General features: G+C 39.2%; 1 protein-coding gene across 8 annotated transcripts in view; it reads right to left on the bottom strand.

Annotated features, from left to right (window-relative positions):
- The window catches only part of SLC20A2 (solute carrier family 20 member 2), a 101,744-nt gene that overhangs the window by 36,515 nt on the left and 39,765 nt on the right, over positions 1 to 25,464 (bottom strand). For 7 of the 8 annotated variants that reach the window (XR_015733873.1, XR_015733872.1, XM_060691755.2 and 4 more), the window contains exons 2-3: positions 9,110 to 9,665; positions 5,846 to 5,986 (exon numbers count right to left, since the gene is read on the bottom strand). Coding sequence is in view for 6 of the 8 variants with exons in the window: in XM_060691755.2 (XP_060547738.1) it covers positions 5,846 to 5,986; positions 9,110 to 9,398 (430 nt within the window). In the remaining 2 variants the exon portion in view is untranslated. Of the gene's footprint in view, positions 1 to 5,845; positions 5,987 to 9,109; positions 9,666 to 14,792; positions 15,125 to 25,464 lie in introns of those variants that run through there. The other variant, XM_034416270.3, reaches the window with a different exon arrangement.

The following is a 25,464-nucleotide window of genomic DNA, read 5'->3' as shown; positions in this document are numbered from 1 at the left end:
GATATGCATTGGGCCTTTCTCTTTTATCTGTCTAACCAATTCTTCTTCATGCAACATTAAACCAGTTTTTTGATCTTCTCTCCATCTCAGTTGATTATATTGTAACCAAGTTAAATTAATCCCTTCTTCCAACAGTGTATTTAATGTCTTTAGTTGCCATCTGCCCCCATCACTAAAAAGTACTTCTTTGTATAACACCCCCCCGAGTGACTTTATATTTATATTCCGTATAATATGACCAAGATCCAACCACAACGGTATTTTATAATCCCATTTGAACCGATGCTTCTTCCATACTCTCATCAAGGAGTTTCTAAGCATATGGCTGTTGAATACTTTATCCACTTTATTTTCGTAGAATAAATATGCATGCCAACCCAATTCAAGATCATAACTCTCTATACTCAATATTCCAGTCTTTGTCCTTCCAAACCAATCACTTGCTTGTGTCAACGCTGCTGCTTCATAGTACAGTCGTAGGTTTGGAAGTTTAAGACCACCCCTTTCACGAACATCTTGCATAATTTTCAATTTAACTCTTGGCTTTTTCTCATTCCAAACAAACTTATTCACTCCTTTTTGCCATTCCATCAGCTGTTTATCACTTTTAAGCACCGGAATCATTTGAAACAAAAATAAAAAACTAGGTAAAACATTCATTTTAACTGCTGCTATTCTTCCAAGTAGAGACAGCTGCATTTTTTTCCAGGTTTCCATATCCTTTTGTACCTTTCGCCACAACACCTCATAATTGTTTTGGAACAGTTTTATATTTGAATCTGCAACTTGAACTCCTAGATATCTCACCTTTGGTACTATTTCAAAGCCTGCCTTCCTTTCAAGTTCCTTCTTTTGATCAACTGTCATATTTTTAACTATCATCTTGGTTTTTTTCTGATTCAATCTAAATCCTGATACCATACCATACTCTTCTATAATGTCTTTCATCTGAATTATTGATTCCATCGGCCGTGTTAGGGTAACAACCAGATCATCTGCAAATGCCCTTGTTCTGTAATCCTCTTGCCTTATAACTATTCCATTCAAAGTGCTCGAGTCCCGTATTGTGTTCAACAAGACTTCTAGAATTAGAATAAACAACAACGGGGATAACGGACAACCTTGTCTTGTGCCTTTTTCTATACTGAAGTTTGTAGTTAAGCTTCCATTAATGATAATTTGTGCTATTTGCTCTTGATAAATTGCTGAAACTGCCTGCACGAACTGATCCCCAAAGTCCATCTTTCTTAAAGTCTTTAATAGAAAGTTCCAGTTCACTCGATCAAAGGTCTTCTCCGCATCCAGAAACACCAGCACTGCAGAGATCTGTTTATTCTTCTCAAGATATTCCAATAAATCTATAATTTGCCTCACATTATCCTTCATGTATCTGCCTTCTATAAATCCTGCTTGATCATGATGAATCACCTCTTAAATAACTGGCATTAATCTGTTGGCTAATACTTTTGCAAAAATTTTATAATCCGTATTCAGGAGAGATATTGGTCTAAAATTTTCCGGTTTTATAGAACCTACTTCCTCTTTCAGTATCAAAGAAACAAAAGCTGCTTTCCATGAAGGGGGTATTTTACCCCCTTGTTGTATGCTACAAAATAAATCTTTAAGATGTTCAATCATTTCTGCTTGTAAAGTTTTATAATACACCGCAGTTAAACCATCCGTTCCTGGAGCTTTAGCTGTTTTCAATTGTTTAATAGCAATAATAATCTCCTCAGCTGTTATTGGTAAGCTCATTCTTTCCTTTTGATCACTAGAAATTTTCATAACTCTCCTTTCTTCTAGATATTTATTTATAAGTTCATTCTGTATATCATCTTTGGCATATAATTTAGTATAATAATTTAAGAAGGCTTCTTTGATTAGTCTTTGTTGAAAAACTTCCTTCCCTCCATACTCAATACTGCCAATAGTCCGAGTACTCTGTTGTTTCCTCAGTATGTAAGCTAACCACCTGCCCGGCTTATTAGCGTTGCAAAATGTATTATGTTTCGCAAATTGTAAATTAGTTGCTGCTTGTTCCGCTGTGAGCATTTGAAATTGGTCTTTCAAAAGTTTTATAATTCCTTGTAGTTTTTCATCTGTTGGGTTTTTTATAAGCAACTGTTCTTTTTTCTTTATCTCTCCTTCTAATTCTAATCTTTTTCTTTGTCGATTTGATTTATGTTTAGAATTCATATGGATCAGTACCCCCCGCATATACGCCTTACTCGCATCCCAAACAATTTCAATAGGGGTACCCTTATTCAAGTTCATTTCAAAAAATTCCTTCATTTGTTTTTTAAGTTCATTTACGTTCTTTTCATATCTAAACAAGTTTTCATTTACTCTCCACGATCTTCTCTCATTCTTTCCCATTTCTATTTCTATCCATACCGGGCTATGGTCAGTTAAAGTCCTCGGAAATATCTTTGTTTTCTTTGTTTTTAAGAATAGGTCAGCCGTAAGTAGAATAAAATCAATCCTAGAGAAGGATCTATGTCTGTCTGAGAAAAAAGTAAAGTCCAATTCTTTTGGGTTATGCACTCTCCATATATCTTTCAATTCCAAATCTTCTTTCATATCAAAAAAAATCTGTGGTAATTTAACACATGACTTTGCCAAACTCTTTTTATCTTTTTTGGGATCTATTACTCCATTCCAATCTCCCATAAGTAAAATAGATCTGTAGTCCCATTGTAATATTTTAGAGTACAAGATTTTATAAAAATTTTCTTGTTGCTAATTAGGAGCATAAATTCCAATCACCAAAATTGGACCATTATCTGTAGAAAGTTCAATTGCTATATATCTTCCACAGTCATCTGCTTCTAAAATTTTTGCTGGCAATCTTTTATTTATATAAATCATTACACCATTCTTTTTCTCCGAATTTGAGGCTATAAACTGTGCTCCTAATCTAGGATTTATCAAATATTTTTGATCTTGTATTCTAATATGAGTTTCTTGTAGGCAAATAACATCATTATTAAATTGTCTCAGATAGTGAAATATCTTCCTTCTTTTCTGTGGTGAATTCAATCCATTCACGTTCCAAGATAAAAACTTGTCATTTGTAGTCTCCTGAAGCGTTAAGAGCATTTGCTGAAGTTTCTGTTCCAGACTGGTAGTCTTCGGCTTAGCTCCTCCCATAGCTTCGGATTTTTGTGCTTTACCATTGACTCCCTTCTTATCTTGCGATAGCTTAGATCTCTGCTGTTGTTGTTTCTCTAGAATTTGTTTATAAGCTGCTCGAGTTATACGCTGGTCTTTAGCTTTATACGACATCAACTCGAGATCCACTGCCACTTCTCTTGTATTTTTGGGTGGTCCACCTAAAGCCTCTAAAGGAAGATCCAGCAAAGGTTCATCCAAAAAAACCCCTGTTGCTCCTTGAGTTTCCATTACCTTCACCTCCATCTGTTTCCGCTGCTCTTCAAGCTCTTGTTCAAATTGCTTCTCTTTCTCACCCTCCTCTATACCTAACACTGAGGATGTACGTGGAGATGTTGCGCCAGTTTTAAAAACATTGAAATAAAAATCTTCCGCTTTTTCAACAGTATTTAATCGATATCTCTCTCCTTGATACCTCAATATTATGCCAACTGGAGCATCCCATCTGAATGGAATTTGTTGTTTCTTTAATTCAGTCATCAAAAATCGAAAGTCCTTTCTATCTCTTAGCATCTTAGGCAGCAAATCTTTGTAAATCCCAATCTCCCTTCCATCCACTTGAATAGTAGAAACAAAAACTTTTGCAAAATATCGTTTCTTATTCTTCTATCTGTAAAGTAGATCACCACATCTCTAGGCAATTGCCTCTCCCTTGCCACCCAAGAATTCACTCTATAGACCTTGTCCATCTTGCACAAAATCTCCTCAGGGCTAACCTTTAGCATCACAGCCAGGGCATCAGCACAAACCCTTCTCAAATCTTCTCTGTTATTTTCTTTTATTCCTCTCAGTCTTACAGCAAACTCCATGAATCTAAATTGCATCATTGTCACTTCATTTTCAATCCTTTGTGTTTTTTTGTCAACATTAGAAATTTTATAATCAGCTTCCTTCAGTTTAGATTCTACTTCTGAACTAAGTTCTTCCACTTTTTTATCAATCTGAACAACTACTTCTGACAAGCCAGTCACAACTGTCAGTATGTCACGCTTCATCTTGTCATACTTTTCTTGAACCACCTCCTTAATTTCCTGTTGAGATTTTTCAAATTTCTGGTCCAAAACTTAATTTTGATTCATCAGAGCCGCAGCAATAAATTCCTTCAAATCTTTAAAACCAGTCTCCTGTGCTTGGCTCTGAGTCTGCAAACTTAAAAGCTGCTCTTGTGACTTGTGAGTGGGGGAAACCCCCCCCTGCAGTTTTAGTGGCTGGCTTTGTCTGCTTTGAAGCCATTCTGCCACGCAGTCTGATTCTTTCTAAGAAGGAAGTCCTCCCTCCCTTTTCACCACAGAATCCTCTCAGAAATTTCCCCAGCTTTAATCAAGTCTCTAAGGGAGAAGCCAGCGCTGTTGCTTTAGATACTTTGTAACGTATTAAAACACTCAGGCAAATCCACTTTCGCTTTCAGCTTTTTTCCTAATGCTGAAGCCGGACGCCATTTTAGCAAACTTTCACTTTTTCTCCGTTCTTAAGTTCAATCACAGGGCTAATACAAATACTTGCAGTTTTGAATTTCAAGTCCAGATTCCACCCTGTTTATTTTTGATAATTCTCTTGGATTTCGCTGGTTATGTTGGTTGCGTCGTCTGGCTCTGCTGGATGCAGAGTTGTCCCTGGAGTCCGGAGCCTCGGAGAGCTGGATAGGGAGCCTCACCCTGCTTCCTCCCCAGAAGCAAAAAAGACAATCTGGGGACTTCGCAGGGGGCTCTACCTGCTCTCGCCAGCTCTCCTCCCGTTTCCTCAAGAACGTGGAGTTTTTCAAGCCGCCTCTCAGCTGTAGGGGCGGCTCTTTACTGGCGGCGGGGCTGGCGGTCTTAAAGAGATCGTCTAGCGACGACGACGGTGCCAACAGGAAGTCCGAGTAATATTTTTAATAAATGAGAAAGATCGGGCTTGCCTGGACACCATAGTGGAAAATATTGAATTGAAAATGAATACAGCAATAGAGAGAGATGAAAGAGGAGTAGAGAGTAGAGTAGAGAGATGGAAGAGAGGGGGAGAAGAGAGAGGGATGGAAGAGAGGGGAGGAAGGAAGAGAGGGGAAATCAGAGTAGGAGAGAGGGCTAGACAGGGAGGAAGAAAGGAGGAGAAGGAAAAAGGAAGAAGAAGTAGAGAGGAGCAGGAGAAGAGGGAAAAAGAAAGTAAGATGGAAAGAAGAGAGGGAGATGGCAGGATTGAGAAGAAAGATTGCTGTACAACAAAAAGGTGAAATGGAAGAAAGGCAACCCCGAACATATATAAATATATTAAGATAAAGAATGAATGGTTAAAAAATAAAAGAAAATAAATATGAATAAGCAGGAAAATTAGAATTTGAGGGCGAATGAAGATGTTGGTTATATAAGTAAGCATAGAAATATTGAGATATGATTAAAAAAAGAGAAAAAAATTGTGGCAAAAATTGTAATTGAGTAAAATGTATTTGAATTTGATAAATTGTATAAGATAAGATATGGCCAATACTCTGTTCAAAAAAGATGTGGGTGAATGTGGGGGGAAAAAACCCAATAAAACTTGATTTAAAAAAAAAACCAGTAGCATTCTGGACAAAACTTGACAACTCGTAATTTGCATAAATTATCTGAATATAACTATCACATAAAATCATAGCGAAATTCTTCAAAACACTTTTTAAAATTCATTACATGTTGTACATAACGAGAATATCATTTACCAATCTTGACAAGTTCCATCCACTGGACTCCTTGTGTGCCAATTGCAACTAATGAGAAACCAATGGTTGAACCCACTATACAATGAGTTCCAGATATTGGAAGCTTCAAAAATGATGCTATCAGCTGCCAAACAGCAGATCCTAAAATGTAAAGCATAAAGAGAACAATCAAGATAGGGTATTTTAACATTTTGGAGTATCAGAATTTTAAGGCATTTATAATCTTACAAAGGCAGGAAGAAGAGTGTTACTGAATGCTACCAATTCAAATTAGAAATGATTTGCTCTCTACTGATTTTAGTTCAAATAATGTAACAAAAGATCTTCAGCAAATATTTTTATATCATCCTATATCTTTTATTGTTCCACTTTTATTAATACATACACTTAGTAAGGACAAAAAACTAAAGGTGCACAAATATATTTCTTTTATTTGGGTAATTTCATCATCAAATATGGGATTCTGATAACTATCCAACCCACACCATTTTCAGTAATCCCATCACTATCTACCATTTCAGCATATCTGACAGAGTTCCACCTACATCATATTTCAATATGATCCAGTATCTCACTCATAGCTATAGAAAGACATAGAGTTTATGCAACAAAGTATCAATTTTATATAATTCTTAAAGTCTAATACTTTTGTGAATTTATTGGATTACTACTGCTAGTAATTCTCAATTTGTGACTATAATTGGGACCAGAATTTCTATGCCAAAATAAATTGTTATGTGAGTCAGGTCCAATTTTACCTTTTTGCCATTAAATAAATCACTGCAAGTGTTAAATCCATCATGCTGTCATTAAGCAAATCTGGCTTCCTACATTGACTTTGCTTGACGTAATCCAGCTGGCAAGGGCACAAATTAGGATCTTGTGAGCCCGGGACACTGCAACTATCTTAAATACCATCAGTTACCAAGTGCCCAAATTTTGATGATGTGCCATCAGGATGCTTCAATGATTATAAATGCAAGGACCAGTCATAAATCACCTTTTCAATGCCGCTGTAACTTCGAATGGTTGCTAAATGAATGGCTAAATGTAAGTCTAAGACTACAGTATTTCTTTCCTAAGCTTCAACGTCTTCAATTAAGTCCAGCCAACAAAGCAGATATTACAAGGTAATAATAAATTGTTGGATGAAGCGTATAAAATAGAAACAAAGAAACATTCAAATAATCTAAAAGGAAAATAATCTTGATGGATAAAATAATCCTTGTAGTAAATGTGCTCTTGTATTAACAAGCAAATGTTTTTCTTCTTGAAACAATTAGGAAATGTAACAATGCCAAATATTACTAGCAGTAGTAATACATTAAATTCACAAAAGTGTTAGACTCTATTAATTCAATTTTATATTTTAGTTCATTTGTTTCATTATCTGGAACTCTACACAATAAAAATTTGATTTGTTGATTACCATTGAAGAAATAAACAGGGCTACTAGCATAATGTTAAAGAAAATCACACCAATGAGTTGCAGGAAATAACTGCAGAGTTTAAAGTGTACAGGAATGAAAGAGAAGGGTAGGCGTTGTAATAAATAAGGGAGAAAGGAAGGAATCCCATGTGCCAATAAAAAAGTATTCGCATGGCATAGCATACTTCAGAAAATACTCATTTTTCAATTCTACTTCTGGAATGTTTTGAACGAATTAGCAAGACAAATCCAATATTCTAATGTTAACTAAACCATACTTTGTATTGAAATATTCTCGCAGATGGACTTATAGACCTATATTCTAATCTCTCTAAGGAAGGATGAAACGAACCTTTCATAAACAAACCTGAACATAATAGTTTAAGCAGACTCCATTGCTTTGCCATTCATCTAAAATTAGATGTAGGTATTAAAAATATTTAACCATTATCTGTATTTAATCATTAATAGTCAACATACTTTAAATAACTTTAAATTTCATGATCAAGTATGATACAATTTAAGACAGCATTTTTATCCTCAACATTTTGTCTTATAGTTAAATGTTTATATAAACTAATGAGTCAAAATATAGTACTTGACAGCCTATTTAATGAAGATTCCAATCCTGCTCTGAAGCCAAAAAAGGAACATTTATACTTTCTAGTTATTGCTGTTATCTGTCTTCAATGCTCATTCGTCAGTGACAGACAAAGGCAGCATTCAAAACAAATATATTCTAGAAGTTCTCTTCTATGTACTTCAAGTGGGAGGAAGCAATAGTGTAACCACATAGCATAATACATGCTCAGAGTTATAGATAGTCCCAGGACAATCATCAAGCTCCCAAGAATAACCTCCTGCTCCTCAGAATGGATCCCTGAAAATATTTTGAAATGTCATTCCTTGAGGGCAATCTGATCTGCTCACTAGAAACAAAGGGCTATATTCTCTTGATAAGATTAAATCTCCCTTCACCTATTCATATTTGCATTGCTGTGTGGGGAAGAAAATAGGAGCTTCTTCTGGCTTATTTTTCCCAGGCTTCAGTGTAAAGAAAGGAAATTACTGGTCTCCCATGACCCTCATCATGTTCCGAAGAACAAGAGACACTGATTATAAGCACAAATAGAATAGATTAATAAAATAAGCTAGTAGTTTAAGATTTTTTTTTCATAAAAATTAATAAAACTGTAAATATAAATCTAAGTCACCAATATTGTTAATATACTATAGTGCTATATAGCAATAGCACTTAAGACTTTTATAACACTTCACAGTGCTTTACAGCCTTAAGTGGTTTACAGTCAGCGTATTGCCCCCAACAATCTGGGTCCTCATTTTATATAATGTATTGCCAATATCTTGTTATATATTACCTTTTTAATAGTTTTAGAATCTCATACACTATATTGAAATAGTAAATAAACAGAATCCTTAGTAAGACCAATTATATTTCTAACCTTTTAAACTTAATAAGAATTGGGGAGTGGCAATGAGTTTCTTTCCTAAAATGATAGAGTTAACTATAGTTAATATTAAACTTGCTCTAAATCAACTGTTATCTGAATCTACAGTCAAAAACAAGCTATAAAATTAACTTCTATTAAAGTGGGTTCCAATAAATAACTAAAGACATCTGATCAGGGAAGAGTTTGCAGAACCTGATTCCAGGGCCTACTTTTGATTTCTCAATAATAACTTCCCCAATCTCTACAGGAATTTTGTGGATTGAGAAATGTGCAAATTATTACTTTAGTTTTGCCAAGAGGATCTAAGAACTTTTAATTGTTTTAAGAAAATAATTAAATGCTTAGAAAAATAAGGTTACTTACCAGCCATTGCACTGACTTCTCCAGCCATAAGTAGACCTGTTGAGTTGTCATACAAGTTCACATCAATTATACCTTTACGAATAGTTTCACCTACTTTTGCTCCTAGCAATACAGAACCAGTAGTTTCAAAAATTGAAGCGAGGATGCAGGCTTGGCGCAAAGTAACTACACCAGAACCCACAGCAGTACCAAAAGAATTGGCAACATCATTTGCTCCAACTGAAAATGCCAAGATAAAAGCAATGATAAAACCTGCAATGACCATCCACAAATATTCTTCCAATGCCATTTTTCTCCAAGTGCTCTTGTAGTTAGGGTTCCTGTTTAAAACTATTTTAATTAGACAAAGCTGAAAGGTAGTGAGCAGATTTAAAAGCTGATTTTGTGCACACAATGAGTTCTCTCTGGAAAGTGCTGTGTGGTACTGGAGCGTGAAGAAACTGCTAACTGGTGATTTTCAAGCTACTGTCAATACTGTTTGTTTGGCTCAATTCAGTCACCAGCGAGATCCATTCCATATTTTACTTCAGTAGGTTTACAGTTGTAATGATCTCTCCTACAAAAAGAAAAAAATGACAAAAACCTAGAATCAAACACTTATATAATTATAAATAAGAAAATCTAGAATGTCATATGATAACCTGGTAACTATACATAAAATGGCTGAAGTCAGATTACAATTGACAGTATTTAGAGGATAATGATAAATTATAATTGAAACTGTTCTATTTCCTAGAAAACTTAAAAAATTAAATAGAGTTGTAGGCATAATATTTTGATTTTCACAAAGTATCTGTAAAAAAGAATATATTAAATTAATCTTTGATTAAGCAAGAATGTCCTTTAGCAAGGATGCCTACTAAGCATAATTAAAGCATAATTAATCTATGTAGTTCAAAATAACTTGAATGGGCTTTTTCCTGAATAAATTTTATCATACTGTGTCTCTTGTAAAATAGCAGAGACCGATGTTAACTCCTCGTACTGTTCAGAAAACTGAAAACATCCTTGTTCCTTAATTAATTAAGTTTATAATGTAAAGGCTACTTGATCCAGATCTATCAATAATATATTGTCTGTTCTGCTAAACATAGTTTGGGACATATTGAAATACACCACTTGAATTGCAATCACATATATTTGATAATAGAGATTTCCATTATAATCCTTGAAAAAATGAACTAACTCTGAAACCTACTTTTGCTTTAATATACGTAAGATTTTACTGGTAATATTTTGTGTCAGGTAACTCAAATTCTATTCTGAGAAAAGTTAAATTCTGCTACTTGAATAAGTTTTGAATACTTGACAAATGACATAATTCATTATGTCTATAATAACTATTAAGTACTACTATGTACTAGCAAAGTACTACATATTGTAAGTACTAGCAAAGAGCCTAGGATACCTAAGCCTCACACTCAACTACCAGAATTAGCTTCGTTATTTTACCAGTCTGCCCATTCAGGAAGTTCTTGTTTAACAACCATATCTGGAATCAGCAACACAATTGTTAAGATTGCTAAGTGAAAAATCATGTGACTATGAGTACAATCTTACTTCAGCTTTCTTTGCTTTACAGACCTACAAACATTGTAAATGCGAGCATTGGCTGCACAGTTACTTTTCCATAATAAACACAACTGTGAACAGTCACTATATGAGACAGTTGCTAAATAAGGACTACTTGTACTACTTCTACTTAAACAATGTATGTTTAAAAGAATAATTCCTGAAAGTACTGGATGTCCAGAAAAAAGGATGTTCTAGCACTCTTTTTAGGTTTCTAAAGCATCTTCTCCTACAGTGACTATAATGATTGTACTCTAACCTCATGGAAGCCCCTCTGATCCCAAAACAGAAAATCCGGAATTTATGATCATTCTGAGTTACAACAGTCTCAGAAATGCCTGCTTTACTTTCAGCATTGTAAAATGTCCCCAAGTTACAGTGGGGCAAAAAAGTATTTAGTCAGCCACCAATTGTGCAAGTTCTCCCACTTCAAAAGATGAGAGAGGCCTGTAATTGACATCATAGGTAGACCTCAACTATGAGAGACAAAATGAGAAAACAAATCCAGACAATCACATTGTCTGATTTGGAAAGAATTTATTTGCAAATTATGGTGGAAAATAAGTATTTGGTCAATATCAAAAGTTCATCTCAATACTTGTTATATATCCTTTGTTGGCAATGACAGAGGTCAAACGTTTTCTGTAAATCTTCACAAGGTTGGCACACACTGTTGCTGGTATGTTGGCGCATTCCTCCATGCAGATCTCCTCTAGAGCAGTGATGTTTTGGGGCTGTCGCTGGGCAACACGGACTTGCAACTCCCTCCAAAGGTTTTCTATGGGGTTGAGATCTGGAGACTGGCTAGGCCACTCCAGGACCTTGAAATGCTTCTTACGAAGCCACTCCTTCGTTGGCCGGGCGGTGTGTTTGGGATCATTGTCATGCTGAAAGACCCAGCCACGTTTCAATGCCCTTGCCCTTGCTGATGGAAGGAGGTTTGCACTCAAAATCTCACGATACATGGCCCCATTCATTCTTTCGTGTACATGGATCAATCGTCCTAGTCCCTTTGCAGAGAAACAGCCCCAAAGCATGATGTTGCCACCCCCCATGCTTCACAGTAGGTATGGTATTCTTTGGATGCAACTCAGCATTCTCTCTCCTCCAAACACGACGAGTTGTGTTTCTACCAAACAGTTCTACTTTGGTTTCATTTGACCACATGACATTTTCCCAATCCTCTTCTGGATCATCCAAATGCTCTCTAGCAACTTCAGACAGGCCCGGACATGTACTGGCTTAAGCAGGGGGACACGTCTGGCACTGCAGGATCTGAATCCCTGGCGACGTAGTGTGTTACTGATGGTAGCCTTTGTTACGTTGGTCCCAGCTCTCTGCAGGTCATTCACTAAGTCCCCCCCCCCCGTGTGGTTCTGGGATTTTTGCTCATCGTTCTTGTGATCATTTTGACCCCACGGGTGAGATCTTGTGTGGAGCCCCAGATCAAGGGAGATTATCAGGTCTTCCATTTTCTAATTATTGCTCCCACAGTTGATTTCTTCACACCAAGCTGCATGCCTATTGCAGATTCAGTCTTCCCAGCCTGCTGTAGGTCTACAATTTTGTTTCTTCGACAGCTCTTTGGTCTTCACCATAGTGGAGTTTGGAGTGTGACTGTTTGAGGTTGTGGACAGGTGTCTTTTATACTGATAACAAGTTCAAACAGGTGCCATTAATACAATGAGTGGACAGAGGAGCCTCTTAAAGAAGTTACAGATCTGTGAGAGCCAGAAATCTTGTTTGTAGGTGACCAAATACTTATTTTCCACCATAATTTGCAAATAAATTCTTTCCAAATCAGACAATGTGATTGTCTGGATTTGTTTTCTCATTTTGTCTCTCATAGTTGAGGTCTACCTATGATGACAATTACAGGCCTCTCTCATCTTTTGAAGTGGGAAAACTTGCACAATTGGTGGCTGACTAAATACTTTTTTGCCCCACTGTATTTGACGGTATTTCAGTTGCTTTGCAAACAGCTCAGTTTTACAGCCAGTTATAATGTCCCACAGTCAATTGTGATTTGTGATTTATTTATTTTTTGCCATTTATCAAAAGAATGGCATTTAAAGACCATACCATTTAAAGACCATACTATTCACTTAACAATTGCACCATTTGCTTAATGACCATCATGAAAAATTTCAAAAAATGGGTAGGTGCCTTGATTTATAATCAGATTTCCAATTCCAACTGTGGCCATAACTGTGGATTATCTGCAATATTTTTGGTCATTTATCAACAATATATGATATCTATAATATGTTCTTGCAGAAATGAAACCTTGAAAAATCCACTTATATAAATTAAACTTGGTAAGAGGGTTGATGATGGCCTCAGCAGGAGTTTACAACATTTGCAAGACTTTTTTAAAAATTAAAAATGTCCCAGTTCAATTCAATGTCATTCTCAATAAATATCATGTTAGTCCAATTTTAAATAATTACATTTAAAATTATTAAATCAGCACTTCCTATTTTGTATTTACTATTCATGCTTCTATCACAGATCCATTCTTCCCTGGCTAAGATTAATAATAGTGTGAAATTATGTTTTCATAAACCTGACTCCCCAATGACTTGTTTCCTCCAGCAAATCTTTCAAGTTCATCAGACCACTGTTCCTATTACTATTTTTATAATAAAACATTTTTCTTACTCTTTATATCTAAGTTCTATCCTCATTTAATTTTTTAAAAGTCCATTTATCTGGAAGACCTTAAAAACAACTGAAATAGTATCTCAGCAGCAAGCCTTAGAAAGGCAAAGAAAGCTGACAAATTCTCCTGCCCTGAAAAGTCCTGGAACACTGACCTTGTTCTACAGAGCCTAAGAGAAAGGACAGGATGTTAGCTCTATCACCACGGTGAAATAAATGCACCGTGATGAGCCAAAAATGAACAAGAATACACCCAATATAAAAAAGAATCCAATTCTTAACTGTAAAAAGCGATGTCTCTAAGTCAGATTCACCTCCTGGCAATTTCATGGTCAGAATCTGGTTTATTACTATTTTGGGGTTTCTCTTTGTTTTTATTTTAACTTCTCCGTGTAGGTGACAGCTTTCAATTTCCCAGTGACTTCCCATCTAAGTGCTATCTAGGTCTGATCCTCCTTAGTTTTTTACAATCAGCTAAAGAAATTCCATAAATCTGCCTTAAGAGATCCATATTTATTATAACCTGAATAATTACAACTGCCCACTGTGGTCAGTAATACAATGGTTACTCAAAAGGGCAGGGACCTTGGAAAAGACATCTAGAAACATTTATCAGAAAAAGACTCACAGGGACCCTCTTGACTCCTTAGGATATATGAGGAAGGAAAGTTAAAACTCAGACAGACTTGCAAGATTCTCTTACTGCAACCTACCTCAAGTATAGAAAATCCTTATTTAACATGCTTTCATTCAGTGACCATTAGGATGATGGTGCTGAATGAGAGGAATTCACTGACAGTGCCTTTGTATTTGCAACCGTTGTAGCATCAGTGGAGAAGCCAGCAGCAGGTTGCGAATAGGAAACTGAGACTACATTGGATTTGCCTAACAATTGCAACTGGGACTCCTGGAACTGCCATCATAAGTTAGCGCAGTTACATGATGTTGCGTTTTACAACCACGTTGCTTGGTAACAAAGTTCCTGAGCTCAATTGCCATTAGTAAGCAAGGACTATCTGTATAAGACTAGTCTTTCTGTGGAGTCACAGAAAGTGGTCTCATCTGATCTACTTCATATGACTGACAAAAAGAAACAGGAAAAACCAACTGATTATGCTAAGCCTGCCAGACATATATAGTGGATATGAAAAGTCTACACACCCTTGTTAAAATGCCAGGTTTTTGAGATGTAAAAAAAAATCAGACCAAGATAAATCACTTCAGAATATTTTCTACCTTTAATATAACATAAGCTTCTACAATTCAAATGAAAAACAAATTTAAATATTTTGTGCAAAATAATAAAAAAACTTGTAATAATGTGGTTGCATAAAATTGCACACTCTTAAATTAATACTTTGTTGAAACACTTTTTGATTTTATGACCGGATTCAGTTTTCGGGTAGGAGCCTATCGGCATTGGACATTTTGTCCTGGGAATTTTACTTACTCTTCCTTGAAAAAGACTCCAAATCTGTCAAATTGTGAGGATATCTCCTGTACACAGCCCCCTCCAGATCACTCCACTGATTTTCAATTGGATTTAGGTCCGAGTTCTGGCTGGGTTATTCCAAAACTTTAATTTTCTTCTGATGAAGTAATTCTTTTATTGATTTGATAGTATGCTTTGAGTTGGTGTTGAGTTGAAAAGTGAAATTCCTCTTCATTTTCAGCATTTTAGTAGAGGCCTGAAGGTTTTGTGCCAAAATTCACTGATATTTGGAACTGTTCATAATTCCCTTCACCTTGATTAAAGTTCCAGTTCCAGGTGAAGAAAAGCAGCTGCAAAGCATAATGTTGCCACCATCATACATCACTGTGGGTATGGTGTACTTTGCACAATGTTGTTTATATGTCATACTTTTTGGAATTATGGCCAAAAAAATTCAACCTTTGTCTCATCATAACACTTTTGCTCACATGCCTTTGTCAAATTTGATGTAGGGTTTTGCAAAATGTAACTGAATTTAAATGTTTTCTTTGTAAGTGTCTGTTTTGCCACCCTAACCCACAGCCCAGACAAAGGAAGCATACTGGAGATTATTTTCACATGTATTACACAAATTGCAGAAATTCCTGCAATCTCCTTTAAAGTTGCTGTAGTCCTCTTAGCAGCCCTTTGGACCAGTTTTCTTCTTACTTTGTCAATAATTTTGGAGGGACATTAAGTTCTTGGTAACATCTATGTTATGTTACATTTTCTCCACTTGTTAGTGACTGTCTTCATTGTGCTCCATGGTGTAGCCAATACCTTGGAAAATATTTGTGCCCTTCTCCTGACTGATATCATCTAATGAGATCCCCTTGATGCTTTGTAAGCTCTTTGCAACCATGGCTGCTGCTATAATGGGCAACTGAGTTAAATGTCATAAAAATCCTACTAAAACGATTGAACTTTATATGAGCTTGGTCAGTCACTGTAATTGATGGCAGGGGTGTATTGACTTACTATTTACCATCATTTTGAATGTGACTGGTTAACTTTGACCACAGCCACATACCTATCTATAATATGGCATGAACACTTATGCAGCCACATTATTCTAGTTTTTATTGTTATTTTTTCTCTCTAAAAGTTTTTAGGCAGTCAGCTAGAAAAAGCAGTTGTAATTTTAATGCAACTCATTATACTTTCCACTTTTTTAAGGAAGAAACTATGAAACAAAGTAAGTAAAACTGCATTAGGCACATAGGCAATATTGGGGGAGGGAAACTGGGTGACGGAATTGAAACATTTTCTTTTTAAAAAATTGTTAATCTTACTTTGGGCCCGTAATGCAGGTATTTTTGTAATACCTGCCTCAAAATAGTGGGAAATTATAGCATTCATTTTTTACAAATATATTGCCAAAATTCAGAGGCAGGGTCCAATATGATCCAATAGCTGCCAAAAAATGGTTTGTTCCAAAGGCTGCTCACATTGATTTAGGAAAAAACCCTAATCACAAATAGCAAGAAAATCATATTTCATAATTCCAGGGATGAGTCAGCCCACACCCAAGATTAAGAGGAAGGAAGACCCAAGCACTCTCTAACAAGACGCTGATAGCCTACATTAAACAGAAAAAAAAAATGTATGGATGATTCAGTATTTGATAATTTCTAAAACGTAATCACCTGAAGAAAGATTGGACGGGTAGACAAGAAGAAACAGAAAACTTCAGAAACTCTCATTCCAAATCTTATTTTGGAAGAAGCTTCTAGTTCTAATAAAAGTAACAAATGTAGCTGCTACGTTATATTAAAAATAACAATCTGAAACATGGCAAAGTATTTGCAGCATACTTTGACAGAGTATGGGACTATGTGTATGCTCAGAAGCTTGGTGCCTGCCACAAAAACAAAAAAAAACTGGAAAAAACTGACCCTAGTGACTTCATATTTATAATACTAGATTTTAATAGTCTTAAATATATTTATTGGAAAATAACTAATACTGTAAACCAAATCTATAACCTAATCTGAAAAACTAATGATTTCAAGTAAGTATATTAAAAGCTGTATACGCTACATATTATAAAAACTAATATAAATAGAATTGAGAATTGTAACAAAATGAATGGGTAATGCTAAGTTGTTTTCAAGTTTACTGAATATAGATTAAATAATTTAAAATAACCTGGCTATAGTTCTTTGTAAACAGTTTCCAGCAACCTTTATTAGTGATTAATGTTGTTTTACACTGCATTACTTTTTTGCAGTTCCAACTGCAGCTTAGGTTTAAATCAAGGGCAATAGTGAAAGTAATTTCACACTGATACCATCCATGGAGAGCTAATGAAATGGAGTGTTAAGCATTGGCATCCATTTCGTCATGATGTAGCTGCTTATCCATAGATGCTAAGTATGTCCATAAAAGATGTAACTGGAATATATTTGGACATCACTGTTGATGTTGATGTATTCAGTCACTGAACTGCAACATGATGGAGCTTCATCCATCCAAGTTTTGAAAGCAGCTTCCAGATAGTTTTTGATTTTTTTTTTTTACATTTGTCTCACTGGGACCATAGTTATTTTATGAGGATGGACACACAGTTATCCACATAGTAGATAAATTTTATTGAGTGATCATTTTTACTCAGTAAAATCTATGTAGCAGGCAGCAATTCATCCTAATGAAGTATTAAACAAAAGGGGAAAAAAGAAAAAAAGCAGTTAGCAACAGGTTTGAATTCTCTACTATGGATTTACCTGTAACACATATTTTGTTTATTTCATTTATTTCTCATGCATATTTTTAATAATTCCATGGATATAATGAGAGAAAGTGATTGGTTCAAATTTCATCAATTTCATAGTTAAATAGTGATGTCTCTAATCACTACTGCATGGTTGTTTTCTATGTAAAATTGTATTATAAAATATATTTCCCAGTACCCAGTATCCATAATAAAGGAACAAGGAGGAGGCTGCTCAGGGTCAATTAAACGCTTACTGGAGGTTCTAGTTAAGTAAACTACAACTTTTTGGTGGATCTAGATGCCGTAATGGTAGATCTAGATAATGCATTTCTAGATTTAACAGCTATCACAAAAATGTTTCACTCCAGGCTTCTCCTATGAACATTTTCTTGACAATGCATCTCATTTGTTCAAAGTGCATTTCAACAGAGCACTGATGCTGTTATTACTGACAATACGTAAGTGATCAGCATATCATTACCTGTGTTACAATGACATTTAAAAAGATATGTACCATCTGAGAGAGACGCATATACACAGATGCACACACACATACACACACTCTGTGACATATATTTGTATAAAGATATAAATGGATATATATATGAGAGAGAGAATATATGAGAATCATTCAAAGTGCATCATAAAGCCAGAAAAATAAATCTGTTCTGGATGATTTCAACTCATAGATACATATAGAATGACAACTTCAAAGAAAACACAGAAAGATACAATCTTCTTTAAGACCCTCAGTCTAACATTAATCAGAAATGATATTCCCATGAGTTTGCTATCACAGTATTTTGCTATTGAATAGTTTAGACTTTTTTGTACCATTCTGTTGGAGTAAGGATTTATATAACTGTTTTAATTTCAACTTTAGACACATTCATGGACAACTTATCAGATGGGAGCAGGCATACATAGTGACTTTTAGCCTTCTAGAGAAGCATCACTTTTCAACACAAATTCCATAAACATCAGTTTCATATTTTATAATATAGAATATGCTATGAAATGTGAGATAAGAAGATACGATAAGTATAACAAATATGTATGCACTCATGAGGGAGGGAGAGAGAGAAGAGATACTAAATTATAATAAACATAAATGACACAAAATGCATTCGCTCTCCACATTGGAGACCTTGGTGCTTTCCGAGCTTTGTTATTTGCTAGCAGACATTTTGTTGCCTAACTAGATAACATCATCAATGCTGAGAATTTCTACCCTACCTTCCTTAAAACCTGAAAAGTACATCTAAGGATACCTTACAAAGGTTGCTCTTTCCCCTTTTCCTCTTCCTCTAGCACTCCTTCAATCTCATCTCATAAGCTAAGTAGTCCTCAAATGTAATGTGGCAACACCGCTTCATTTTTTAAAAATCTCTTACCAATTCCATCCCGCATGTCCACAATCCTTCTAAGATGAGGCGTTGGTGCTACCTGATATGCCCTTTCTCGTTGTGATCAATGGGAGGGACCAGGATGGGTTATTCTAGGCTCTAGCTCTATGGACTGAGTTGAATTTTTTGAGGTTCTGCCTCCCTGGTGACGTTCCTCAGTTTGACAACGACATCGAAGTGAATGGACATCCATCCGAAACACAGAAACAAAAAAACTCCCCAGCCCTCAGGTGTCGTCCCAGACAGATAACTGGGTGGGGCTGAACCCTCCCATTGATCACAAGGGCTTATCAGGTAGGACCAACGCCCCTTCTCCATAGTGTATCGATGAGAGGTGCCAGGATGGGACATACCAAAGCTTGGCAGTCCTATGGGTGGGAATTGCCCTGGGCTGACGACGCTGCCTTCTCGTGGACCCATTGCAGGACCCGCCGGCCAAATGCCACCTCCGCAGAAGAGTAAGAGTCAAGTCTGTAATGACGGACAAATGGCGACAGGGACATCCAAGTCACTGCCCTACATATCTCTTCGACAGAAGCCTGGGTAGCCAGCTGCGAGTAGAATGCGCCATTATCCCCAGAGGCACCAGGAGAGCTTGCAGCTCATAAGCATGGGCTATACATGCCCTAAGCCAGTGCCCTACCGTGGAAGGGGTCACCTTGTGGTCCAGAGTTGATGGTTGAAAGGAGACGAACAGGGATTCAGTCTTCCTGAAGGATGCAGTCCTCGAGATGTAAATATGGAGGGCCCTCCTAACATCCAGCGTATGCCAGGTCTGCTCCAAGGTGTGCCAAGGCCTTGACAGAAATCAGGCAGGACTAACTCCTGTGCTCAGTGAAACAAGGAGTTGACCTTTGGAAGAAAGGCAGGGTCCAGCCGCAGGACCACCCTGTTTGGGTGAAAAATACACAAGTCCTTCCTCACCGATAATGCCGTGAACTCTGATATCCATCTGGCTGATGTGACAGCCACAAGGAAAGCAACCTTACATGAGAGGAGGCAAAGGCTAGCCTCCCTCAAAGGTTCAAAAGGTGCCTTGGTCAATGCTTGTACAACTTTGGTCAGGTTCCAAGTTGGATAACGGTGGAGCATTGGGGGTCGCAATCAGAAGCCCCCCCTGCAGAAAGGCTCCCACCTTCGGATGGTGAGCGAGGGAGCCCAGGTCCCCAAAGATCAAGACAGATCCCAGGGCAGCGACTTGCCTACACAAAGTATTAGTGGAAAGCCCCTATTCCAGGCCCTTTTGTAAAAACTCCAACACTTCTGCCACAGAGGTTGAAGTAGGGTCCAAATGTTTCATTGTACACCACTCCTGAAAGGTAGTCCAGATGGCGTTGTAAATATGCATGGTTGAAGGCTGCCTGAATCATCCAGATGATCCTGGTAGAGAATTTCTCCCATCTCAGGAGCCTCTGCTCAACCGCCAAATGGCCAACTGGAGCCGCTGGGGCTCGGGGTGTAGTACAGGCCCTTGGCTGAGGAAGACTCTGTCCGGGGTCTGGCGACAGACAGGCCAACCAGGTTGGCAAACCATGGCCTCCTGGGCCAATGAGGAGCCACTAACAGAACCTCTGCCCCCTTTGACAACACCGTCCTGATGACAACTGGCATTTGTTTTTGTTTTTGTTTTCATATTTTTTTTATTATTAAAAAAAAATTTAACATACATAACATACATGAATCATAATATATAATATATAACAAAATACACAATACAAACAATCAACGAGTGCTCCCCCACCCCTCGGGATCATTCCTGCTTCCAAAATCTTAAAGCTTCTTCTGGTGGTGGTATCCCCCTTCCTCCAGAAAACACATATATTAGGAACTGTTTCCGGATTCCATTGAATTCATTTACTTTCATTATGCCCCTCCTTACTTTAATATTACAAGTCAATTTATCATTTATGGCAATAAATAAACCAATAATCACCTTGTGTCTTCCAGTTCCTAGAAATCATTAACCTTGCTGCGGTCAACAAATTTATTATCAACTCTTTAGTCTCTTTTTTACATTTTATATCTTCCAATAGTGAGAGTAATGCTACCTTTGGTGCCTCTTCTACCTTTATTCCTACAATTTCTTCAATCTCCTTAAACACCATCTTCCACAATTTTTGCACAAATTTACAATCCCACCACATATGTAAATACGTTCCTTTTCCCCAACCTCTCCAACAGTTATCTGAATAGTGCTGATTCATATTGCTTAATCTAACCGGAGTTAAGTACCACCTCCATACCATTTTGTAATAAATCTCTTTTATTCTTACTGACATATTTCTCAACACTCTTTGTTGCCAAATTCTGTCCCAACTCTGTTGCCCTATTTGTATCTTCAAATCCGTTTCCCATACCATCTTTCCTAAATTTTCCCTCTCCTCTTCCTCCAACAATATTTTATAGATTCCACTCATTAAGCCTTTTATCCCTTTATTTTCTTCCTTTACAGTTTCATTTTTTTTCATTTTTTTCAATTAATCCCTCAAACCTCGTTAACTCTCTACACTCTCCATTTTCTCTTATCCAATTTTTAGTCCATTGTTCCACTTGGCTATAATTTAACCAAGACAACCGTTTTCCTCCTAGAACCTCTTCCAATTCCCCACGTGTCCTCATTCCTCCTAACCATTCCCTTAGTTTCATTTTATTTTTCTCTTTTAAAATTTCATTCACTTTATTCTTCAAATTCCCTGGGAACTTTTCCAAAATTACTACTGGTGATAATGGAGAGTTCTTCGGAAGCAACCTCCCTTTATATTTACTCCAAATTTCCCAATGAAACTTCAGGAGAGTATTGCTTATGCTCTTAGCCCATTTCTTTCCACCTTCCATAAAAATATATATTTTCCAGGGGTGAGCATTTGTTGGAGAGACAAAGAGATTGACCACCGGATGGCCAAACCGGTCTGCGAGTTCTACAAACAGGCTGGGATGGAGCCGCAACTCTGATGGATCCACAGTGGCTCGACTCAGCCACTGATCTGCTGTCAGAGATAAAAGAGGGGTCTCCATCCACCAGCACAAGGCATCCGCCTCCCTCATAAGGTACGTCGACCGAGTCCCCCCTTGCCGGTTGATGTGGGCCTTTGTCCGTAATATTGTCCATGAGAGAACATGGTACCCCTCCACCAGCTGAAATGCCTGTAAAGTCAGATGGGCTGCCCTCAGCTCCAACCAGATGATCTTCTGGCTGAGCTCCAATGGCGTCACCATCCCTGACAACCTGAGACCTGCAGTGGCCTCCCCAGCTGAAAAGGCTGGCATCTGACATTACCATCAGTCTGCAAGGCTCCCTGAAAAAGCAGCCCTTCCTGATGGCCCCCGACACCCACCAGTGAAGCAAGCAGAGCACCCATGGCGATTCTGTGACTCGAGTCATCGAGGAGCTGGAGCCCGCTCTCTGGAAGGGGAGCAGGAACCACTGGAGTGGTCAGGCATGGTATTTTGCCACGGGACTATGGCCAGGCATGAGATCATTTTTCCCAGCAGCTGGGACAACCGCGCCACTGGAACCATCCGCTCCTGCCGGATGAGTTGAATCAAATCCCGGATGCTCTCCTGATGCTCCCATGACAGAAAAACCTGGCCTGCCCGTGTGTCTATCAGGGCATCCAGATGAACTAGCTTTCTTGAAGGCACCAGGTGGCATTTCTCCAAATTCATGGAAAACCCATGGTCCCGGAGGGTACTGATTTTCGTGGCCAGGTCCTGTTCTGCTAGCCGCTGGGAGGATGCCTAGATGAGCAAATAATCCAGGTAACATTGGATCCTGATAGGGATCGTCCTGAGGTATGCCGCCAACACTGCCAGGAGTTTGGTAAACTTTCAGGGAGGTGGGGCCTGGCCAAATGGTAGAGCCACATACTGAAAATGATGACCAGCATAACAAAACCTCAGGTACTGTTGATGGTCTGGACAAATAGGGACATGGAGGTATGTCTCTGTGAGATCAATAGACCCCAAAAAATCCCCCTCCCTGATCCCTGCTAACATGGAATGCAGGGAGTGCATCTTGAACCTCCTATACACAACATAGTTGTTCAGTCCCTTTAGATTTAGAATTGCCCTCCACTCCCACGGCCTTTGGGATGATGAACAAGATTGGATAGAACCCCCGCCCCTGCTGTTCCGGCGGAATGGGCCAAATGGCCCGAATATCCAGCAAATCCTGAATAGCCACTTCCATGAATCCCTGCTTGACCGGGTCTCCTGAAAGTGGACAGCGGAGATAAAGCCTCGGAGGAGAGGAAAAGAAACTCCTGCCACCGTTGCCTCTGAAGGGACTGTGGCCATCTCCCCCCGCCCCCAAAGGCAGACCTATCAGCTTGGTACCCTGAGCAGGACTGGAAGGACCGCTATTTTGGCGGAAAGCTTGCCCCAGCTCCCCCCTGCAGAAAGGAGGCCATCTAAAATATGGCGCTGGGCGGAAATCAGCCCATCTGCCCTGGGAAGGGAGGACCTTCCTCTTGTCCCTGGTCTCAACCAGTAAAGGGTCCAGAAACTGGCCGAATAGGTTCTCCCCCTCAAAGGGGGCAGAGGCAAGTTTCCACTTGTTCTTAGCATCCATGCCCCAGTGACGTAGCCAGAGAATACATCAAGCAGTAACTGCCGATGCCATGGCCCGAGCTGAAAATTTGGCAGAGGCCAAAGTTGCATCCACAGTGTATTCAGCTGCAGCCAGGATCTTGATGTGCCCGAACATCATCTGGTGCTTAATGGGACTGCAGCTGTTGGAGCCATCAGAGAGACGCCCTGGTGAAAAAGGATGCTGCGGTAGATGCCCCTATAGACCAAGAGTCCACCAGGTGAACCTGGCGAAGGGCCGTCTCTTCCCTCTGTTCCTCCACCTTTAAGGCGTCCTCCACATCAGGCAGTAGGATGGAGGAAGAAGTTAATGCAGCCACCGGTGAATCCACCCTTGGGACCATCCATGAGGTTAAGCAGGTCCGTATCGACCCTGAAAAGGAGGTTCTCCTGCCCTGTGGCCCAAGATGCTGTGGCCGGAGAGGCCCACTGCCAACCGATCATCTCCAGAAACAGGAATAGGGATAGTGTCCACCTCAATGGCTTGTTCAGTGAACAGGAAATCGTCCTGTTCTCTGCAATCAGTGGGAGGCTCAGGTACCTTAGAGTCCTTGCCCAGACCGGCAGTGGCCTATGCCTTGGCCAGCAATGATTTGAGGAGGGTGGGGTTAAAAGGCTCCTAAAGGGCGGCCTGTCCAGGGATTCCTGTTCAAAATCAGAAAAGTCCCCTTCACCCTGGAATCCCGCTGAATGGGAATAGAAGCTCCGTTTGGAATGCGCAGGGGAGCCATGGTCCTGGTAGCCAACACCCTCTGCCAGTGGCCCCAAGGGTCCATTCCTGGGGCCAGTGGTAATACATGGTCTGGCAACTGCTGATATTGGCGAATCCCTTCTGCAATACCCTTATCACCTGGTCAATCCAGTGCCTCATGAATTGGGGCATATCCTGTTCTCCAAACTCCCCTGGCAGAGCCCCATCGCAGTCGGGGTGAACGTAGCTTCAGGGACCTTGTGTGCCACCCCAGAAAGCCCAAGCCATGCCTATGGGTCACCCAGGGCCTCAGGAGACCAGGTATGGGCAGTTCCAAGTAGGGAAGGTAACATCTGTCCCAGCTATAAAGGTAGATCTGGGGGCGTGGACACCGGCTGGCTTTCTGCTATGTTAGAGATAGACAAGCCCCATTCAAAGGCCCCAGCTGAGGCCTTCACAAATTCCTTGTCTAGGACCTTCTGTCTCGTCTGGGCTGTTTGCTGCTCTACCCTGGAGGACTCCTATGTGCCCTGGCTTTGGCCCTTATCTTGGCATCTGCAGCCAGGCTGGCTGTCCTGGGTTTGGTTGGTGCTTTGCCAACCCTATCAGGCTGAGGCGACCAGGAGCCCTTAGCCGAAAAGGATCCATGCCTACCAGTGGTCCTCCATCCTCAACCAGTCACGAGGCCCAAGCCTAGAATGGAGCGAGACCAGAAAGAGATGGGCCTATGCAAGGCCTGTTTAGCCTCCCACCAGTAGCCTGAGTCAAATTGCCTGCTAACTGACAGAGTCCTATGGAGCAGGCAGGGCCCTAACCCTTGGAGAGAGCTACAGGGCCCAAAGAATATACTGCCCTGACACCAGGAATCCAACAATGACAAGGCAGGAGGACAAAATGGCCGCTGCAGTCACAAAATGGCAGATGTCAACCATTGACAAGTTGAAATGGCCTGCAGAATCAGGCCCACCAGGCCGGCCAGTTTAGGCCACAATAGCGAGCCCACAGGCAGGAAGATGTGGCGGGTTAACGGTCAGGGCTCCCATCTGCCGCTGCGGAGAGCCCTGCCAGCAATGTGGCAGCTCAGTGATGCCAGGGGATCAAAGCTGCCCGGACTAAATGCCACTAGGTCGGAGGCCGCTCCGAAGGCGCTCGACAGTAAGGAAAACTATGCCAGGCTAGAAGAGGCTAGCGCAGTCCTGCAGTTCTGCCAGTCCTTCTGCGCTGCTGTGCACTCCAAATCAAAGAAAGAAGCAG

This window comes from Pantherophis guttatus, chromosome 4 (assembly GCF_059756535.1).
Source record: "Pantherophis guttatus breed Tessera chromosome 4, ASM5975653v1, whole genome shotgun sequence".
In the NCBI taxonomy this organism is placed as follows: Eukaryota; Metazoa; Chordata; class Lepidosauria; order Squamata; family Colubridae; genus Pantherophis; species Pantherophis guttatus.
The sequence above is the reverse complement of the archived record's forward strand: the minus strand, read 5'-3'. Positions and strand labels throughout refer to the sequence as shown.